This window comes from Polyodon spathula, chromosome 10 (assembly GCF_017654505.1).
Source record: "Polyodon spathula isolate WHYD16114869_AA chromosome 10, ASM1765450v1, whole genome shotgun sequence".
Lineage (NCBI taxonomy): Eukaryota > Metazoa > Chordata > Actinopteri > Acipenseriformes > Polyodontidae > Polyodon > Polyodon spathula.
Window position 1 is genome coordinate 3,014,259 of NC_054543.1, and position 17,442 is coordinate 3,031,700.

At 39.4% G+C, this 17,442-nt stretch overlaps 2 protein-coding genes across 4 annotated transcripts; both read left to right on the top strand.

The window, feature by feature from the left end:
• Positions 1 to 125: 125 nt before the first annotated feature.
• Positions 126 to 4,237, top strand: LOC121321444 (calcium homeostasis modulator protein 1-like). The gene is made up of 2 exons (XM_041260396.1): positions 126 to 805; positions 3,566 to 4,237. Exons 1-2 carry the CDS (start codon positions 257 to 259, stop codon positions 4,046 to 4,048), a joined length of 1,032 nt encoding a protein of 343 aa, XP_041116330.1. The 5' UTR covers positions 126 to 256; the 3' UTR covers positions 4,049 to 4,237.
• Positions 4,238 to 9,215: 4,978 nt separating this feature from the next.
• LOC121321729 (RING finger protein 122-like) lies at positions 9,216 to 17,159 on the top strand. Of its 3 annotated transcripts, none has more exons than XM_041260820.1 (6): positions 9,216 to 10,507; positions 14,279 to 14,435; positions 14,951 to 14,993; positions 15,325 to 15,366; positions 15,891 to 15,970; positions 16,493 to 17,159. In XM_041260820.1, exons 1-6 carry the CDS (start codon positions 10,483 to 10,485, stop codon positions 16,608 to 16,610), a joined length of 465 nt encoding a protein of 154 aa, XP_041116754.1. In that variant the 5' UTR covers positions 9,216 to 10,482; the 3' UTR covers positions 16,611 to 17,159. The 3 variants fall into 3 exon arrangements, with proteins under 3 accessions (XP_041116754.1, XP_041116753.1, XP_041116755.1); XM_041260819.1 differs by having other exon boundaries at positions 9,220 to 10,507; positions 15,888 to 15,970; XM_041260821.1 differs by having other exon boundaries at positions 9,221 to 9,638; positions 15,888 to 15,970.
• The last annotated feature ends 283 nt before the right edge of the window (positions 17,160 to 17,442 follow it).

Here is a 17,442-nt window from a genome sequence, read left to right on the forward strand (position 1 = left end):
TAATTCTGTAATTCAACTTTTAAAAACAAACAAACAAAAAAACAACAACACATGATTAACCAAGGAATTTCACACCGTTTCTGGATCACACATGAGACTAAATTGCAGAGGGAGGCATCCAGCGTTTTAACACTGCTTTTGAATAATCTGTGTAAGGTTTGATAACAAAAATAAATAAGAACTATATAGCCTCTTTATACTCTTTTCAGTTTTCAATAAATTTTCGTAGTTTTTTGTACAAGAAGAAGACATCAGAATGGATAAATTCCGCATGATTTTTCAGTTTTTGCAGTCCAACCAGGAATCTTTTATGAATGGCATCTGCGGGATTATGGCGCTAGCCAGCGCGCACCTTTACTCGGCTTTTGATTTCAACTGCCCTTGTCTGCCAGAGTACAACTTCCCTTACGCGATTGGGATTCTCTCGTTGCCCCCGTTCTTGCTGTTCCTGCTCGGCTTCGTAATGAACAACAACGTGTCCATGCTGGCAGAGGAGTGGAAGCGGCCAGTGGGGAAGCGCAGAAAGGACCCAGCGGTACTCCGCTACATGATCTGCTCTATGACACAGCGGTCCATGATCGCCCCGATTGTGTGGATTTCGGTTACACTGCTGGACGGGAAATGCTTCGTCTGTGCCTTCAGCGTTAATGTGCCGCTGGAGAAATTTGGCAACATCAGTGACCACGGGCTCTCCGAGACTGATATGCTAAGGCTGCTTGCCAAAATCCCCTGCAAGGAAATCTTTGATGGGCATGCGGTTGTCTCCAGGGATGTTGCAGTAAGATACCTGCGCTGCATCTCTCAGGTAAGATCAGGCAATCACGCATGTCTTTTTAAAGAATACAAATAGCATGCCAAGGCAAGGGTATACCCTTTTCTATAAATCATATATGTTACGATATTTAGTTTTACAACTGTGGCGCTTTGTTTTTTTTTTTTTTTTTTTTTTTTTGATCAGTGATTGGCTTGGCTTGATTAGTGTTGTATAGATAATGCAGGTTTAATTAAGAATCATCATATTGCAATAACCATATTCCAGTTAGTATACAACTAACTCATCTACAAGCTACAAAATATATTTGTGGGACTGGGCTTTCAAAAGAGCTTGGTCACCAGATCTCTTATTGCTGTTGGACAGGCAGGTTGGTGCACACTGTCAAACCCAATGAAAGTGGCAGGGAAGGGAAAGCATCTCTAGAACAGCTATTGACAGGACTGTTTGGTAAATATCTGTGGTTCCAGTTATTAGTTTGTGTTTGGATTGTTCCAGTATGTGTTTATTTCAAGCGTCTGGGAGTTTATCTTGTTTTTCATGTAGTTGGAAGCCTAATGTTAACAATCTGACTCTCTTGAAAAACGGTACAAAAAGCACACGTATGGAACTCAAATACAGATCTACAGCATTAACAAATATAGAGCCAACCAACGTCTGTCACCCGCCAGTCCATTATGAGCAACAGCACTGAAAGCATGAAAGAGAGTTACCTCCTGTGTTTAAAAATGATGTCTATTACAATGTGTTATTAGTACCCTAGCTTCTGGGCAATATTATTACCTCAATCCTAATTATGCTGTTTTTAGACAGCAGTTCTGCACAGCCTGTTACCTGTCAGCACTTTCTTTCAACAAAAGAACATGTGATTATCAGAGACAACGATACTTGTCATTCTACAAAGATTAGTCACAGAGATCTTGACTAAGACAACTCTGAAGTGAATTAAAATGAGGCTCCCATCTCCCCTACCCAGCCGGTGCCTGACTGCAATGAAGCAAGAGAAACGTGATCAAAGAAACCCTGTTCCAATAATAATGAAGAAAGAGTACCTGTGTGCAAGAGAAGCAGTACTATCCCCTGAAAGTTATGCTAGCGCCCTAGTTAATATAACATTTTCTTTTCTGTTGTACAGTTTTGCAATATTGCCTGAGTCTGATACAAAGCTGTTTCAGAAAGCAACATTAATATCCCTCTCCTCTCATCAAAACAGCAACACGACCGCATGTTAAAAGCATGTTAAAAGCATGTGAACTCACCTTCAAGCTACAACATGTCTTCAAGGCATTGTCCTTTGACATTGACCAAATCAACTTGTCCTTTAAGCTAACATATTTAATGACTGTATACCTATATCTAAAGATTAACCTAAGCAACGCTGTGGATTCTGTTTCCACGTGAATCAAACACCCACCCAGACCCTGAAGTACGTACTGTAATGATCTCATTTTAGCTGTTAAACCGGGAGTGGAAAGGCCCTCCAGGACTGGGATTGGACAGCCTTGCATTACTGTAAAGGGTTACCATGGTAAAGCGTAGAAAAGTCCAGAGTAAAAGAACGGATGGGACACTTTTGTAGACAGAAGGACACCAAAAGATTGGGTGGGCGAAGTGTTCTTTTAATTCACAACATAAATAGTTAAGGTTTGTCTTATGCTGAATACTCATCAAAACAAACCCTTTGGAAAACAATGTGTAATTTACAGCATTACGTCTTATTGTTGTAGGCAGTAGCAGGAGCATGTCTATTTGGATCACAGGTCAAAGTTGTGGAAAGCAGTGCTTATGTAACACTATGCAGCAGTCTTTCAGTGTACCTATAAGGCTGAACTATTGAGGAATGCAGCAAACAGAAGTCATCCAGATATATTTTACTTTAAAACAGGAAGGTGGTTGTGGGGAACTTTGCCTTTTATATCTGTGTGTTATCCACTGTCCTGCTATGTTGACACTCGTCTGTCCAAAACTAGGTGTACAGAACTCTTTTAATTTGTGAAGGTGTGCATTTATTGACAGGGATTTGTAATAGTGACATGCTGCCATTGCCCTATTCTCCCCTATGCATTTACTAAGCACCACCATGCTCTCCAGACAATGTTAACAGTGAGAATATCAAGACAGTGGGGCAGCATCATCTGAGTGATTGCTGGTTCTACACAAATCTGTATTGACGCTCGGAACGCATATCTCTTATTACATGAAATAACTACAAATGAGTGAAACAGTAAGTTATTGTTTATATATGGATAGATAATGTAATGCTTTGTTACAGATAATGTCAATTTATAGTTACCTGCAGTTTCTGGTGTTAGAAAATGAAAGAAATACCGCTTCTCCCGTATGTAAATATTATTTTATACAACAGTAGTGGATGGATAAATTAAATATTGAACAGAAAATGAAAGTGTTTATAGTTCTACATTCATTCATGAAAACTAACATCCTAATATGACTGTGTTAATTAATTAATTAGTCATTGAAAATAATTCCAGATCAGGAAGAGTTGCTTCCAATGTAAACATGAGTTTGTTTACAACCACGCTTGAACAGTCCAGGTAAAGGGGTGACTGTGACATCATGACTGCAGCGCCCCATTCACTCGAGCTTCCTTGGATTTATTTATTATTTTGATAAATAAGTGCTCTTGTACAAGGAAAGCCAGTAGCATTGGCTACAGCTTAGTGCTGGCAGGTAACATGAGAGCTTCCCTTAGAGGTCTGGGAGTGCACCTCCATCCTAACCCCCCTAACTGTGGCAAGACAAGGTATTTATTTCTCTCCCTTTAATACCCAGGCTTTTGGCTGGGCTTTTCTGCTGGTGACGACCATACTGGCTTTCCTGGTGAGGGCAATCCGGCCCTGCTTCACCCAGGCCGTCTTCCTGAAAACCAAGTACTGGTCTCACTACATCGACATCGAACGCAAGCTCTTCGATGAGACCTGCACGGAGCACGCAAAGAGCTTCGCCAAGGTGTGCATCCAGCAGTACTTCGAGGGCATTAGCGGGGAGATACGCCACCTCCACCAGCAGCACAGGCCCAGGCACAACAGCAAGGATTCGGACGAGGACGGCAAGGATGACATTGAGAAGCTGCGAGGGGTCACTGACCAGGAGGACATGAACAAGGTGCTGAAAAACTGGCACAACTGCAAACCACCTCTCAACATAGGCAAGACGGTGTATCAGAACGGTCATGGGTGCACTAAGCACAGTAACCTGAGCAACAATCCCACTCCACCCAGGAAAGAGGTCGTGGCCTACTATAGTAAGGTTTGAGTGTATCTTTATCTGCGCAAAACTTTTTCAGATAATAACTGTAACTGGAATGATCATGTCACAGGAATTTCATCAAGGGGAGACTTCCCATTGTGATTCCAGTTCAGTACATGCACAGCCCACTAGGGGTCAACATAAAGACGTGGATGTGATTTATTGAGTTTGATATCATATGATATTTTTACTACAAAGAAGTGGGACACATTGAAAATAATAAAATATTTAATAAAAACTGGAAAATGCATACACTATGTACCTTGGTTATTGTTTGTATTTTTACATTTTAAACAAAACTAATCCAAGAAGCATTTTATAGCAATGTGCACATATTCAAGATTTTGAAAAAAGGTGCCATGATAGCCTAGTTGCCCTAGTTCTACTCAAACCCCACCATCTGCTCCTGGATTCTTGTGACTGGTTCAAGAGAAAAAATCAACTCATACTGTAATGATGTACTGTAATGTTTGTGCTATAAATCAAAACATACTGGAGTTATAACTGTAAAAAAACTACCAGTTGGATCAATAACCTTGTCTTTTATATAAGAGAGAGAGAGAGGCAGACTGCACTGGAGAGAATATGAAATAACGAGACAGGCGTTTCGATTTATGACTCTTAACTTTTTCTCTGGTGGACTGAATAAATCAACACCAAAATGTGTTTCCTGATATGAGGATGCATTCAACAGTCTGTCAATAAACATACATGAATGATCTTTCTATGCCTGCGTTTTTGCACTGGCTATGAGTTGTCCATTCTATTGCACAAATGTCTTGTTTTTAATGTCATAAATAGGCCGGTAGGCAACCGTATCAACATTGCTTTTGCGCAAAGTCTTTTTCGTATGATGAAACATGCAACTTGGGAGCCATCTGTTCTACAGCTGTTGCAGTTGCTGGAAGTAAGAAAGCCTGGGATCCTAGTCTCTTACAGTAAAACAGCACAAAGAATGCTCTAATGGGTACTGTGTATAAATATATTCACATTAAGCACAACAGAATCTCTAGTAAGACCACTGAGGGAGTGAATAACATTTATAACAGATGTAATGTAGGGCCATGTTTGCAATGTGTTTACGGTTGTTTTTAATTTACACCTATTATAATCAATGAACAATTTATGTTGTTCAGTGCAGTTTGACAGTGAAACGGTCTTGTAGTTTCAAAATTAAAGATGTGTGAGCTAATACTGACCTGCTTAAAAGCAGTTGTGGTTATTGTGAGCAATCACAATGCACATGCTGCTGGTAAGTGATCATTTTGTGGACTCGCCACTTGTCCCGCAGCTTCATTTCCCTTTCATGCCCCTGACAATAAACAAAACTCAGCTGTGTATCCTGGGGCTAATGAAACCACTATGACAGGCTAGTTTTGCATTGCTCACTGCTTGCTGCTCACTGTTGGGTTTGCATTGCTCGAACCCCAGCTGTTCACCCTTGTAAAGCTGCATCCAAAACCAATGTTGGTTTTCAAATCGGAAACTTAGCAAATCTCATAGGATCCTCCTGTCAGTCATTTACATACATGAAAATAAAAATCCTGGACATGCAAATCTATATTCAGAGCGATAAGCTTGCCTTATGTTTCCACCTTTATTAACTTCATTTGTTAACCTTTTTTTCTCTCTTTAAATAACATCTGCAGCAGTTATTTGTTCTGTTCTCCTATTCTATGGCTGACAACTAATATTATTGCAGGGGTACCCTTGTGGTGCAAAGCTGAAACGAAGAATTCACTGAGAGGATGTGTTTGTTTATTTGATCAAGCACTGCAGTGTCTGTCAGCTTCAAGGTGCTGAGAGATTATCAGAGACTATGAGAGCCTTTTATGAAGAAGTGATGCAAGTGTTCTATAAAGCTAATGATCACAGGATACTGCCAAATAATTTCTTGGTCACACATAAACAATAGCAGCTATTCAGGCTGAAAATGGTGATGCATTTATGCAAGATATCAGCTATTTTCAATTTATCCATGACCATGCCACGTCATTAATGGACTGTTTCTCAAGCTATATAAAACACAACAGATCATAAATATTATATATACTGAATCATTTGCCTCCTTAAAATAACAAGTATCTACTTCAAAAGCCCTTCCTTATCTTGGTGGCACAACATTACCCTTTTGGAATATGTACATGCATGTTTTTAATGAATGTTTATTGAAAGCAGCTGAGTGAATCATATTTCTTTCCTGAAAAAAGATAACTAGAGGGAAAGCAGCATGACTCTTCGACTGCTCAGTGGATTGTTTGTGTTTCTGATGTAATTGAACATGCTTTCTGTTCACATTGTCCTATTGACCTTTGATGATTTTAGGCTCCTGATTGCTTATATGGCAAGTCTGGCGCATTCACCTTCAGTTTATGAAACCTGTTTTCTAGCAGGCCTGCTATTGACAGAATCTGTGAACCAAACAGGAATGCAGCTGTATCTGTTTGCAGCAGCACAGGGCATTACCAGGTATTTAGAATTCATTTTTTACATGGAGTTGAAAGTTTCAAAATGGGCATAACAGGGTTGTTCTCTTATTATCTGCTGAGAGGCGAGAGGCACAGAGGTTATATTAATCTACAAGGGGTTGTAGTGGTTGGTGGCCACCACTAGGGTACTAGCATTAGTGCAGGAGAACATACACAAACACAATGTACATCATTATAAAAATGTCAAACAAAACACAGTGAGAAAAAACAGCTATCAAACAAAAGGTGGCCAAGTTCCGGCTGCGTGCTGTTCCTACTAAAAGGGATGTCCCGCTTCAGGAAACTTCTCCATACACAAATTAAATAAACTGGGTGGGATTAAAATCCCCTAAATCAATCCCTACCCTAGTTGTAACAATTATCCCGGTTACACACGTGGTTGGTCCATCTGGTTCACTCTCCCTGGCTATGCACACAGATCTGAATCTTTACCCTGGGGAACGGGATCGGGAACGGGAACGAGAACGGGAACAGGAACAGGAACGGGATCGGGAATGAACAAAGCACAAAGAAGAGCAAAGAAACTGTCTTTTCAGCCTCTCTTTAAAGGCAGGTGAACAGGGTTAATAGATTGTCAATTCTTTCAAGTGACACCTGGCCACCTGCTGCACACTGCTTTCAATTAGACAGGGAAGGGAGTCTAATCTCCCAGCCTTGCCTTATCTAATCAAACAAAAATGCATTCTTATGTGCAAATCAAACAAAAACATATTCTTTACAGGGGTAGGCCTCACCCCTGCCATAATGGGTTTAAAAGGTAGCATAGTCTGTAACAACTGTAAGATAAGGGCACCTACTAAGAAATAATAATAATAATAATAATAATAATAATAATAATAATAATAATAATAATAATAATAAAAATTTTGAAACACACAGCAATGCACTTTTTAAATTGTATGTGACACAATAGCTTTTATAACAATATAATGTATCTTCATAGTACCTATTTCCCTTACATTTCGTTGCTTTGAAAAGGAACCAATATGTACATTTTTATATCAGATATATCTGAAGCAGATTTATACACTGATTACATATTCAGATAAGTGTAGTGCACAGCGCTGTAATTCCAGTCTTGGGATTCCAGCGCTGTGCTTGAGTTCCCTCACTGATGGAATCTCAGCTGTGATACTGCATCTTGTCAATCTGAAGGTCAGTCCAGTGATGGAATGAACACAGGTGATGGGAGTTCTTTTGAGATCAGGGTATGAAATCAAATGCATTAATGTTTTTTTTTTTTATGTTTATTGATTTGCAGAACCAATGTGCAGCAGGCAGATGAATGAATGAACAATGCTTTATACAAATAATGTTTCTGATGCTGGAAACAGCTTCTGTGTTCCAGTTACGAAGTTCACTTTGTTTCTTCTTATCCCTCCTCGGCCCCTGTTTCTTTTTTAAGTTATTTTTTTTTTATCATACTTGGTAGGTTTTTTTACATTTTTTATTTTTTTATTGCTTTAGAGAGCCTAGAAAAATAAAACTACTGTGTATGATTAATAGTGGAATGCTCATTAACAAATACAGGCACAGAGCAAATTACATTTGCTTTTGAAAATTATATTTTGACTTGCAAAAAAGTGTGCTGAAAATTTGGAATTCAATGTAGCTGATCCAATGTAATTTAATACCATGTGATCTTTAATAAGCAACGACCCTACTTCGAAGCACCTACTCAGCATCTACTTAGAAGACAACTCATTCTCAGGGTATAATATAGGCTGAACAGACTTGGAGTGATCTCCCCACTCACCAGACTTGACGCCCTGGGATTAGTTCTCATGGGGGTTGCCTGAAGTCAGTCGTGTACACTGAAAAACCCAGGAGCTTTGCCAGATTATTGAAAATCACTCAGACAGAATATGCATCACACCAGACATTCTGGACAGTATGCTAGCTAGCAGGAACCGAAGAATTCAAAGAGACCAATGGCAGAGCTCTTTTTTATGTGGTGTGCTCATAATCGCTATATATATATAATATATATATATATATATATATATATATATATATATATATATATATATATATATATATATATATATATGAACAGCCCTTATTTCACTTACTCAATATACATTTTAAACTATATCACCTGTTACGTATGTTGTTCATATTATTAGGATCAAATACCTTCCATTAACAAGTGTTGTGCCAATATTGCCTGAGAACCACTATGCCCATCAAGGCTGGACTTGCATGTTGTAGTTATACTGTATTTATATGTATGGTTGTGTATTGGCTAAGAATAATTAGCAATTACAGTGTAATTAGACAGACCTAATGTAAAGTGCCACCTCATCTTCAAACCCTAATAGACTCAGATCCCATCGTATCGACATGTCTCCTGTGAGTTTCCTTTCATGGATTTTTATCTCCTCTCTTTGTCATTTGCATTTCCCACGTGTCACTGCCTCCCTTCTGCTTTGGACCACACAGCTAAGATCTGACGACATCATCAGGACTGCGTGTTACTCTGTGTGGGTGCTCGATTGAAGACTACATTGCATCTCTTTCAGATTTTTTGCTCTTATTCACTTTTGTTTTCGTGAGGAATAGAACCACATTAAGAATGGAAGACATTTGGAACCAGGCTGTAATAATGCAAAGTGAGCAGCTGCTGTTGTTTTCAAAGCGGGGTGGGTGGGGGGGTTCCTTTGTTCACTACAGAGCCAACCCTGGGCAGGCTGCCAGTATATTATACGGGTGCTGTCTGCACTGATAACCACTGCTTGGCATTTGGTCCGGCTCTGTCTTTGTTATGCTTGTCAGAACTGAGCACACGTGATCAGGCTTTCTTTATTATTTTTTTTGCCATTTCCTCAGCGCACACAAACAGGCAGACACACAGACGCACATATTCCCAGATTTCACTTGGCAATGGCCAGTCTGCCTTCTGTCAATCTGTAATAGTTTACAGCTGGGATTGGAAGGGAAGGGAGGGGGGGAGCGAGAGAGAGAGAGGAGAGGAGAGAAAGGGGGGTCTGATGCAGACATCACATCACATGAGCAGGGATCTGTTTACAAACTGAACGGGAGCAGTCACATCACCACAGCCATGGAGGATCGGGAATAAAGAAAAGGAAACTTGCATCTTGTAGGAGGTTGGTAGATCTTATCAGTTTAGTGGAATAATAACTAGATGCCGATAATTAGAATTATTCTTATTGAAGAAAAGCACAGCTTGAAGCCCTTTTTTTCCATTGTGTGGCAGGAATCCTTTGTTTTGGTTTTTAAATAGCAAGTTTTGAAAGCAAGACAGATTCACTTGAGCCTTGGATGGCTAATGGCCAAAGGAAGTCGATGTCACTGATCATATTATAGACATGCTTGTTGTGCATTAAAAACAATGCACTAACAGTATTGGCAGAGAGGCGTGCTGCTGCTGGTGACTGGGGTTCTGTCCTAAAATAATGTGACTTGCATTGAAGAGCAAACCCTGTTGTATGCTCATCTCAAAACTGCAGCATACCTCAAGAAGCGAAACCTAACTGTCTGATTCGCTCATAAGCCACTTGAAATCACTGGGTGAGGTTTCTGAAGCTGTCAACACAAGAATAATTGGAAAAAGCATTGTAATAGACCCACCTTTGGAACATTTCAGAGCTAAGAAAAAGACATTGAAAAGGGGTTAGAACTGGAATCTGCTGGCTTTCCCTGGAATCAGTAGCTCTGCTCCTGGAAGAAATACAAAACAATAGCTTGTGGGAATGCAGTGCAGAATATACCCTGATATCTTATATATTTGTGCATGCTTGTGGAATCAGCACTGATTTGTTTCCTGTTCAAACCAGTAAGAATTGGACGTCAAGCCCGCCCTCTCAATCCATGTTAGTGAAGTTCTCCCCATGCACGCTGACTGGGTAGACTGGCAGTTCTCTGTGACAGGGTGGCAGACTGCTTTCGGCTGTTTTGCTGGATTGCTGTAGCCGCTCGGAGTCGTATTTCATGCACCCGTTCCAGTGGTGTAACGGTGAGTATAAATAAAAAGCCAGCTGGCGCTCCTCAGTGTTCTGTTCTGCTACTCCTTACACAAGAAGACACTCAGACATCTCCCACTGCAGGCCAGGCTCCTGCGATCTCATCGAACTATCTGGGGCTGGGGCTAGAATGTGTCCTACAGGCATATAATGCAAATAATGGGTTTTTTATCTGGCCTGAAATATTTACTGATCTAAAATTCTTTTCAATAATATATGCTTTATGAACGCCCCCATTCTATCCACATCTATCCATAACAGCTGCAGTGTCTGGCATACTCTGTGTACCTCCTCTGCTAATGCAACCCCCTTCTTCTACCTCCCAGCTCCCCCTGTAGGTGTGAGATGGTAATGCAGTATCCAAGCAGAATAAATTCTCTTTGTATTGAAGGTTGAGAGCACTGTTTTGGGGGGTATTGAGAGGCTCTGTCATTTGTAACTAAGCTGTGTGTCCCCACAGATATCACTAAATGGAGTAGCCTTACTACATTAACACATTTCTTTTCACAATGGGACTTTATCATTATCAGTGTACAGCTGTATCAAATCCACTGTGCTTTAAGACCCCTGTGTTGCCATTGCTTTCCTGTTAGTCTGGTAATGGTTCTGCTAAGTGTAATAAATAGGATCCCAATAGACTATACTCTTGAAAGCAACACTTTTTCCAAGAAAACATAACATTGGTAAACAGCTATTTACTGTATTGCCTCCTCCACATAAAGAGGTGATTTAAAGTCACTTAAAAAGTCCAGCTATTCCAGACTTTAAGAATAATTCTTTACTGAGTGAGAATGCACAGCTGACCACTTTGCAGTTCACTCAAAGCCTGTGTTCCACCATGACAGACAGAAGCAAATGTACACATTAACTCAAAGACTTTTCAAAATGAATGAAATGCATCAAAAGTGAAGAGCCAAACTGTACAACGATCTGGAGATATTTGGAAATGGCTCTGAAGCTAATAAAAGGCATGGAAATTGGTTTCACGCCTTTATAAAAACGATACAAAGACAAGTACTTAGAGATGAACAGCCTTTACTGTCTGTCTGTCACTTACTGAAACACCCAGAATACGAGACACCCCAGCCCTGAAACTGCATACAGTACAGACAGGAGAGAGGGCACATGATTACACTGTAGAGAGCATGACATTGTTCAGCTCACAAAAAGAGAATCAGGGCCAGGATTTTGCAGCCTATTCTTTATCATTATGGCTGAGCCCTGCTGCTGGGTCACCTGATGCGAGCAGCAGGACACTGACATGGGGACCACACCTCCCCAAGCCTGCTGGATTTCACCACGGCTCAGCTGTACCCCTGCCTGGGTTTTATCCTCTGCAGTGTGTCAGTGGGTCTGGGTTTTATCCTCTGCAGTGTGTCAGTGGGTCTGGGTTTTATCCTCTGCAGTGTGTCAGTGGGTCTGGGTTTTATCCTCTGCAGTGTGTGTGAGTGGGTCTGGGTTTTATCCTCTGCAGTGTGTGTCAGTGGGTCTGGGTTTTATCCTCTGCAGTGTGTCAGTGGGTCTGGGTTTTATCCTCTGCAGTGTGTCAGTGGGTCTGGGTTTTATCCTCTGCAGTGTGTGTGAGTGGGTCTGGGTTTTATCCTCTGCAGTGTGTGTCAGTGGGTCTGGGTTTTATCCTCTGCAGTGTGTGTCAGTGGGTCTGGGTTTTATCCTCTGCAGTGTGTCAGTGGGTCTGGGTTTTATCCTCTGCAGTGTGTCAGTAGGTCTGGGTTTTATCCTCTGCAGTGTGTCAGTGGGTCTGGGTTTTATCCTCTGCAGTGTGTCAGGTTTGAGTGAAAAGTTATATTTCAATGGTGTTCTGGTTTTTATACTGTTATATATATGGCTTTATCATTATTCCTCCCCTGCCCAGCAGTGCCTTATCGGAGGTGATGGATGGAAGCTGATCTAGAGGCAGATGTGTCCGATTCCCCCGGAAACCTCACACCTCGTGTGTGTGTGTGTGTGTGTTTGTGGGCAGGTATTACTATCAATGTGTGGACAAAATTTGAGAAAATGTCCTCATAAAGATAGTAACTCCTGAAAAAACAATATTGTGGGGATGTCCCCACGTCGTAAAACACCTTTATAAGAACTACATATGCCTTAAAAAAACACTTTCACCCTGTGTTTACTTTTGTCTGACTGGAGTTAGAAATAATAAATACAAATATAGTGAGAGTCAATGAGTGAGAGTCAATGAGAAATCCCCAGGGGTTGGCTTGACTGAATCATAGCAATTCAAATGTACTTACTTCAAAACCAGACACCTTGGAGCCTGGAAAGCAAGTGCCCATTGCCAACAATTCAAACCTTTGTCACAAACTCGCTGGTAACTTTTTCACAGATGAAATTGATGAGATACATTGCAGCTCTGGAGTACCAAGTAAAATTGGTTTACAAGACAGTATCCATCAAACAACAACCAGTACATAGGTACTTACCAGACTGGTCAATAATGAGACCAATGAGCAATATATATTACTTTTATATGGAATCTGCATGTATTTTTATATATATATATATATATATATATATATATATATATATATATAGCTCAAAGAGCCAGCTGCCCAACGTTTCGTTATATTGTACATATCTTTCTCAAGGGAGCCTGTGTTTGAATCAAAATATTGGAGGTATTTATAGGTGTTTGACGGCATGACAACTACTTGTTATTGTTTATATTCATATCCATGATTTATTCTTACATGATGTAATGGTGTTCTATATGAGACATCACTTTTACTTATATCTTTAAATCTATATGAATTCTAATTAACATTATTTTACATAAACTTATATTGATATTATCATGCAATGCTGGCTCTGAGGATCAGCCTTGATATGGTCTCCCCAGAGCATAAACATGCACAACTTTTGAATTAATTTTGTCTATTTAATTATTTTTATCTTTTATATATTTATTGGAATTAATTAGTTCATTCTTTTCTGCTGAGTCCCGCTGGCATAATTGTGTTCAGTCTATTTATCCATTTACTTTCTTTTATTCTTCTATATGTCGCATTATCTAATTTTAGCTGTTCTAATACTACAAACTTTACATCATTTATGTCATGTCCTTGACTGGTGAAGTGCTGTATTATTGGTTCATTCATTTTTTTATTTCTAATTAATGAAAAGTGGTTCTGAATTATTTTATATAAAGTTGTTCCAGTCTCTCCAACATATTTTATTTCATCACATTTTTCACAGGCTATTCCATAAACAACATTGCTATTTTTACACTAGGTATTAGTTTTTAGTGGATATGTGGTGTTCTTATGTTTAATTATATTTCTACTTTTGTCCATGTAGTTACAAACATTACATGTACTAGTGCAAGAATTTGTAGAATTTATTCTGTCAATTATTCTTTTATGTTTACTGTGAACTAGAATATCACCTAAATTAGCTTCTCTTTCGAATGTTACAACTGGGGCCTTAAGAAACACTTTTTTCAATTTTTCTGAATTACATAGAACACAACAAGTATATATATATATATATATATATATATATATATATATATATATATATATATATATATATATATATATAGTATTATTTTCCCTTTTTGTAGCAGTTTTGCTGTTTTCTTTTTTAAAAATTCAGCAGCAACTTTAACTTTAAGATATACCTTCATCTACTGTAATAGTAAGAAAATTCTTCTGGGCATTCCCTAGCTCTTGCAGGTGATAGAATGACGCTTATGGTTTTCATGGATTATTTCATTCACACTTGATGCTGCTGTGTATTTGCAGGATGTTTGTGTGGACTAGGGTTTCAGCATTCTGACGAGTCCTGTAAGATGTCTTCAGGAGAAACCTCTGACCTCCCATTAAACGTGTACGTCATTATCCTGGGCGTTGGGCTCTTCATCTTCATGCTGAGCATGATATTCTGCTGTTATCTTTTCAGGTAACGTGTGATATCACCGTGTAATAAATTTTTATTTTTTTTGTTCCTTGGTAGTAAGTGTTAAGAAAACGGGCAAATTTGTAAATTTACAGTATAATCGTAAATCTCGAAAAACTATTCACTTCTAAATCTTTTGTAATCATTTTTGTATTACTTTAGTATAAATACATGTTAATTTGGATTCATATGTAGTTTTTTTCTGACTTTATGTGAACGAAAAGACACACATTTGCCCGTTTTCCCATTGGAAATAGTGATATTTTGAAATATCACTGTCCTAGTCACAAAAGCAAAGTTTGTGGGGAATAATAGCCATTTTCTATACTTTTGAGGCATAAGCAATTAGGAAATAACACTTACTACCCAGGAACAAAAATTGTGTTATATAGTGTATTTAACACAGGCGTTAGATACATTCTTATGGAGTATGTTTAGGTGAGGCTTGCTGTTGAAGAAGCTGTATTTAGTTGTAACCACACTGGTACAGTCTAAAGCGATGTACTCTGTTTCCTCAGGTTAAGACGGCAGGGAAGAAGAGAACCGTATGGATATAATGAGGTAAGATAACCTGAATGTTTTGAGTATGGACATTGCTCAATCGCAGGGAACAGAATTAAACATGAACGTTGACACATTTCCATTAGAAGAAAAAAAAAAAATGCTTGAAGTACAAGACTAAATGCAGTATTTTTTAATTTTTTAAAAATGATTTTCTAAGAAATACTTTAGATTTGTTGCGATTAAAAATCACCTGGCTTATTTGAAAAGGACACAACTGGTCCTAGAAATCCTCTTAAGTGTGATTTTGTTACATGACCACACTTAATTGTGTTCTTGCTGGGTTCCAACAAACGTTCTTTTGAAAGTGTTTGTTTTGTATGCCTTTTAGGTGGTGCTGAAGGGAGCAGGAAAGAAGCTTAGTCTCCTGGGGGTAAGCATGCTCCACTATCATGTGCATCTGTCAGATAAATCAGCACCACTCAACAATTACAACTGCTAACTCATGTGAAAGCCACGACAAAAGCCATTACCATTCCCCTGCATGGGACATCACACTTCACACATGTTAGCATCTCTCTGGAGTACCACCAATCCAGTTGTCATGAAACCAAGTATTAACATTATTAAGAAGGATTCTGGAGATATACTGAGGTATCTGTCTATCACATTTATATTTTATTAGTGGATCTGGAGAACTACATATTTAGTTGTCATAAAACTTGCTAATATATATAAGGCTTATTGAAAATATTAGGTTGTTAACACCTGGAAAAGTGGAATACACTCAAGATCTATCCACAGGCTCTACTGACTCGAAGTTTATGCTTTCCATTACCTGCAAAAAACAGTGGCAACTTTTCCCGCACCTGTTGATCAACAATACTTGAATGACTAATTAGACCAATAATTCAGTGGAATAAATCCCTTGTGTGTGCATGTTCCTCTTCACAGCAGACGTGTGCCGTGTGTTTGGAAGAGTTCAAAGCCAAGGACGAGCTCGGGGTGTGCCCTTGTTCTCACGCATTTCACAAAAAGTGAGTTTAGCTGTGAATTACAAAATAGTTTATTCTGTTGCGGAACACCCTGCTTCCAGGGCAGGTGCATATGAAAAGTAAAAAAAAAAAAAAAAAAAAAAAAAAAAAAAACATTTTTATAAAAAATTAACGAGAAAGCTTTCAAACAAAAAGGTGTTTCAGTGAACAAAAGCATCCCCAGTAGCTCACTCTAACGTGAACGCTATTGCAGTATGCATATTAAAATAGTAAAACATCAGTCACATCTTAAATGGATTCTGAAATAGGAGACGTTGAAAGTGCAATAGCGGAGGATTTGCTTACACATGAGAGCTAGGCGCCTGCATACTGATTTTTGTAATTAAATCATAATGAAACCCAAGCAATTACTGGAGCCATTTAGATTGTTCCAGCTCTGCATTTGGCAGATGTTACATGGCAGTCATGTGAATTTTGTTGTAGCATTTGTGTGTGATTGTACAACACAGCTCTCAATACAGCACATGCACGGCAGCTGATTAACCTCCCCCAATCCCATTGCAGATGCCTGGTGAAGTGGCTGGAGATACGCAGCGTATGCCCGATGTGCAACAAGCCCATCTGCAGGCTGGCAGACACGCGCCAGGGAGCTGAAGGGCCACAGAACCAACAGGAAGTGTAAGGAGGAGGAGGAGGAGGAGGAGGGAGGGAGGCATGCAGGCTGCTGCGAATGGAGCCAGCTGTCTCCATGGTGATGTGTCCCTTGGCAAGGCAGTCAGTGCTACTGCCGTTCCAAACAAAACCAGATACAAACAACTTGAGAGGGAAGTTGTGTTATGTGTAACCAGCTGCCTTGCAGAGAAATAATAACGGGAAGCTGTGGGTGTAGGGAGGACAGTACAACCGAGTCTGCTGTATGCTTTGAAACAAGAGCCGATTGGCTGGAATGCGCCCCTTTTCTGCCCTGTCCAACACTGCACAGATCAGGGGAACTTTTCAAAAGACACGTTCACCTTGAATGCTTCTCAGACTTGGGGCCATACTTTTTGGAGCTTATTTTGATAACAGCCAAAAAATTAAGCGTGTGTAGACTAGCAAATGGTTTTTAGAAGACTTATTGCTACTAACAAATTGCCAATGGACTGGAAATGAATTCAAGTACAGTGTTTCTAATTATTACTCTTATTTTCTTGTTATTCAAATAAAAAACTGCTAAAATGTTTTGGCAGTATACACGGTTTCTTGTTTTTTAAAAACATAGTCCCATCAGTATCCCTTTCAGTGACCCAGTATTTCTGTATGTATGTCACAAACAAGAGCCATAAGTTCCAGTTACAGGACTGATGCTGAAAATATACATTTACAGATTGTTATATCTCAGGTTGTCCGTGCCGAGAGAAAATGTGCCTCAATATAACTTGTTTTGGTGTGCAAGACACATCACGAAAGGAGGACAATTTTACATCCCAGACCAAGCAAGTCAAAACATTTCCCCAGCAGCTGTGGAAACACAC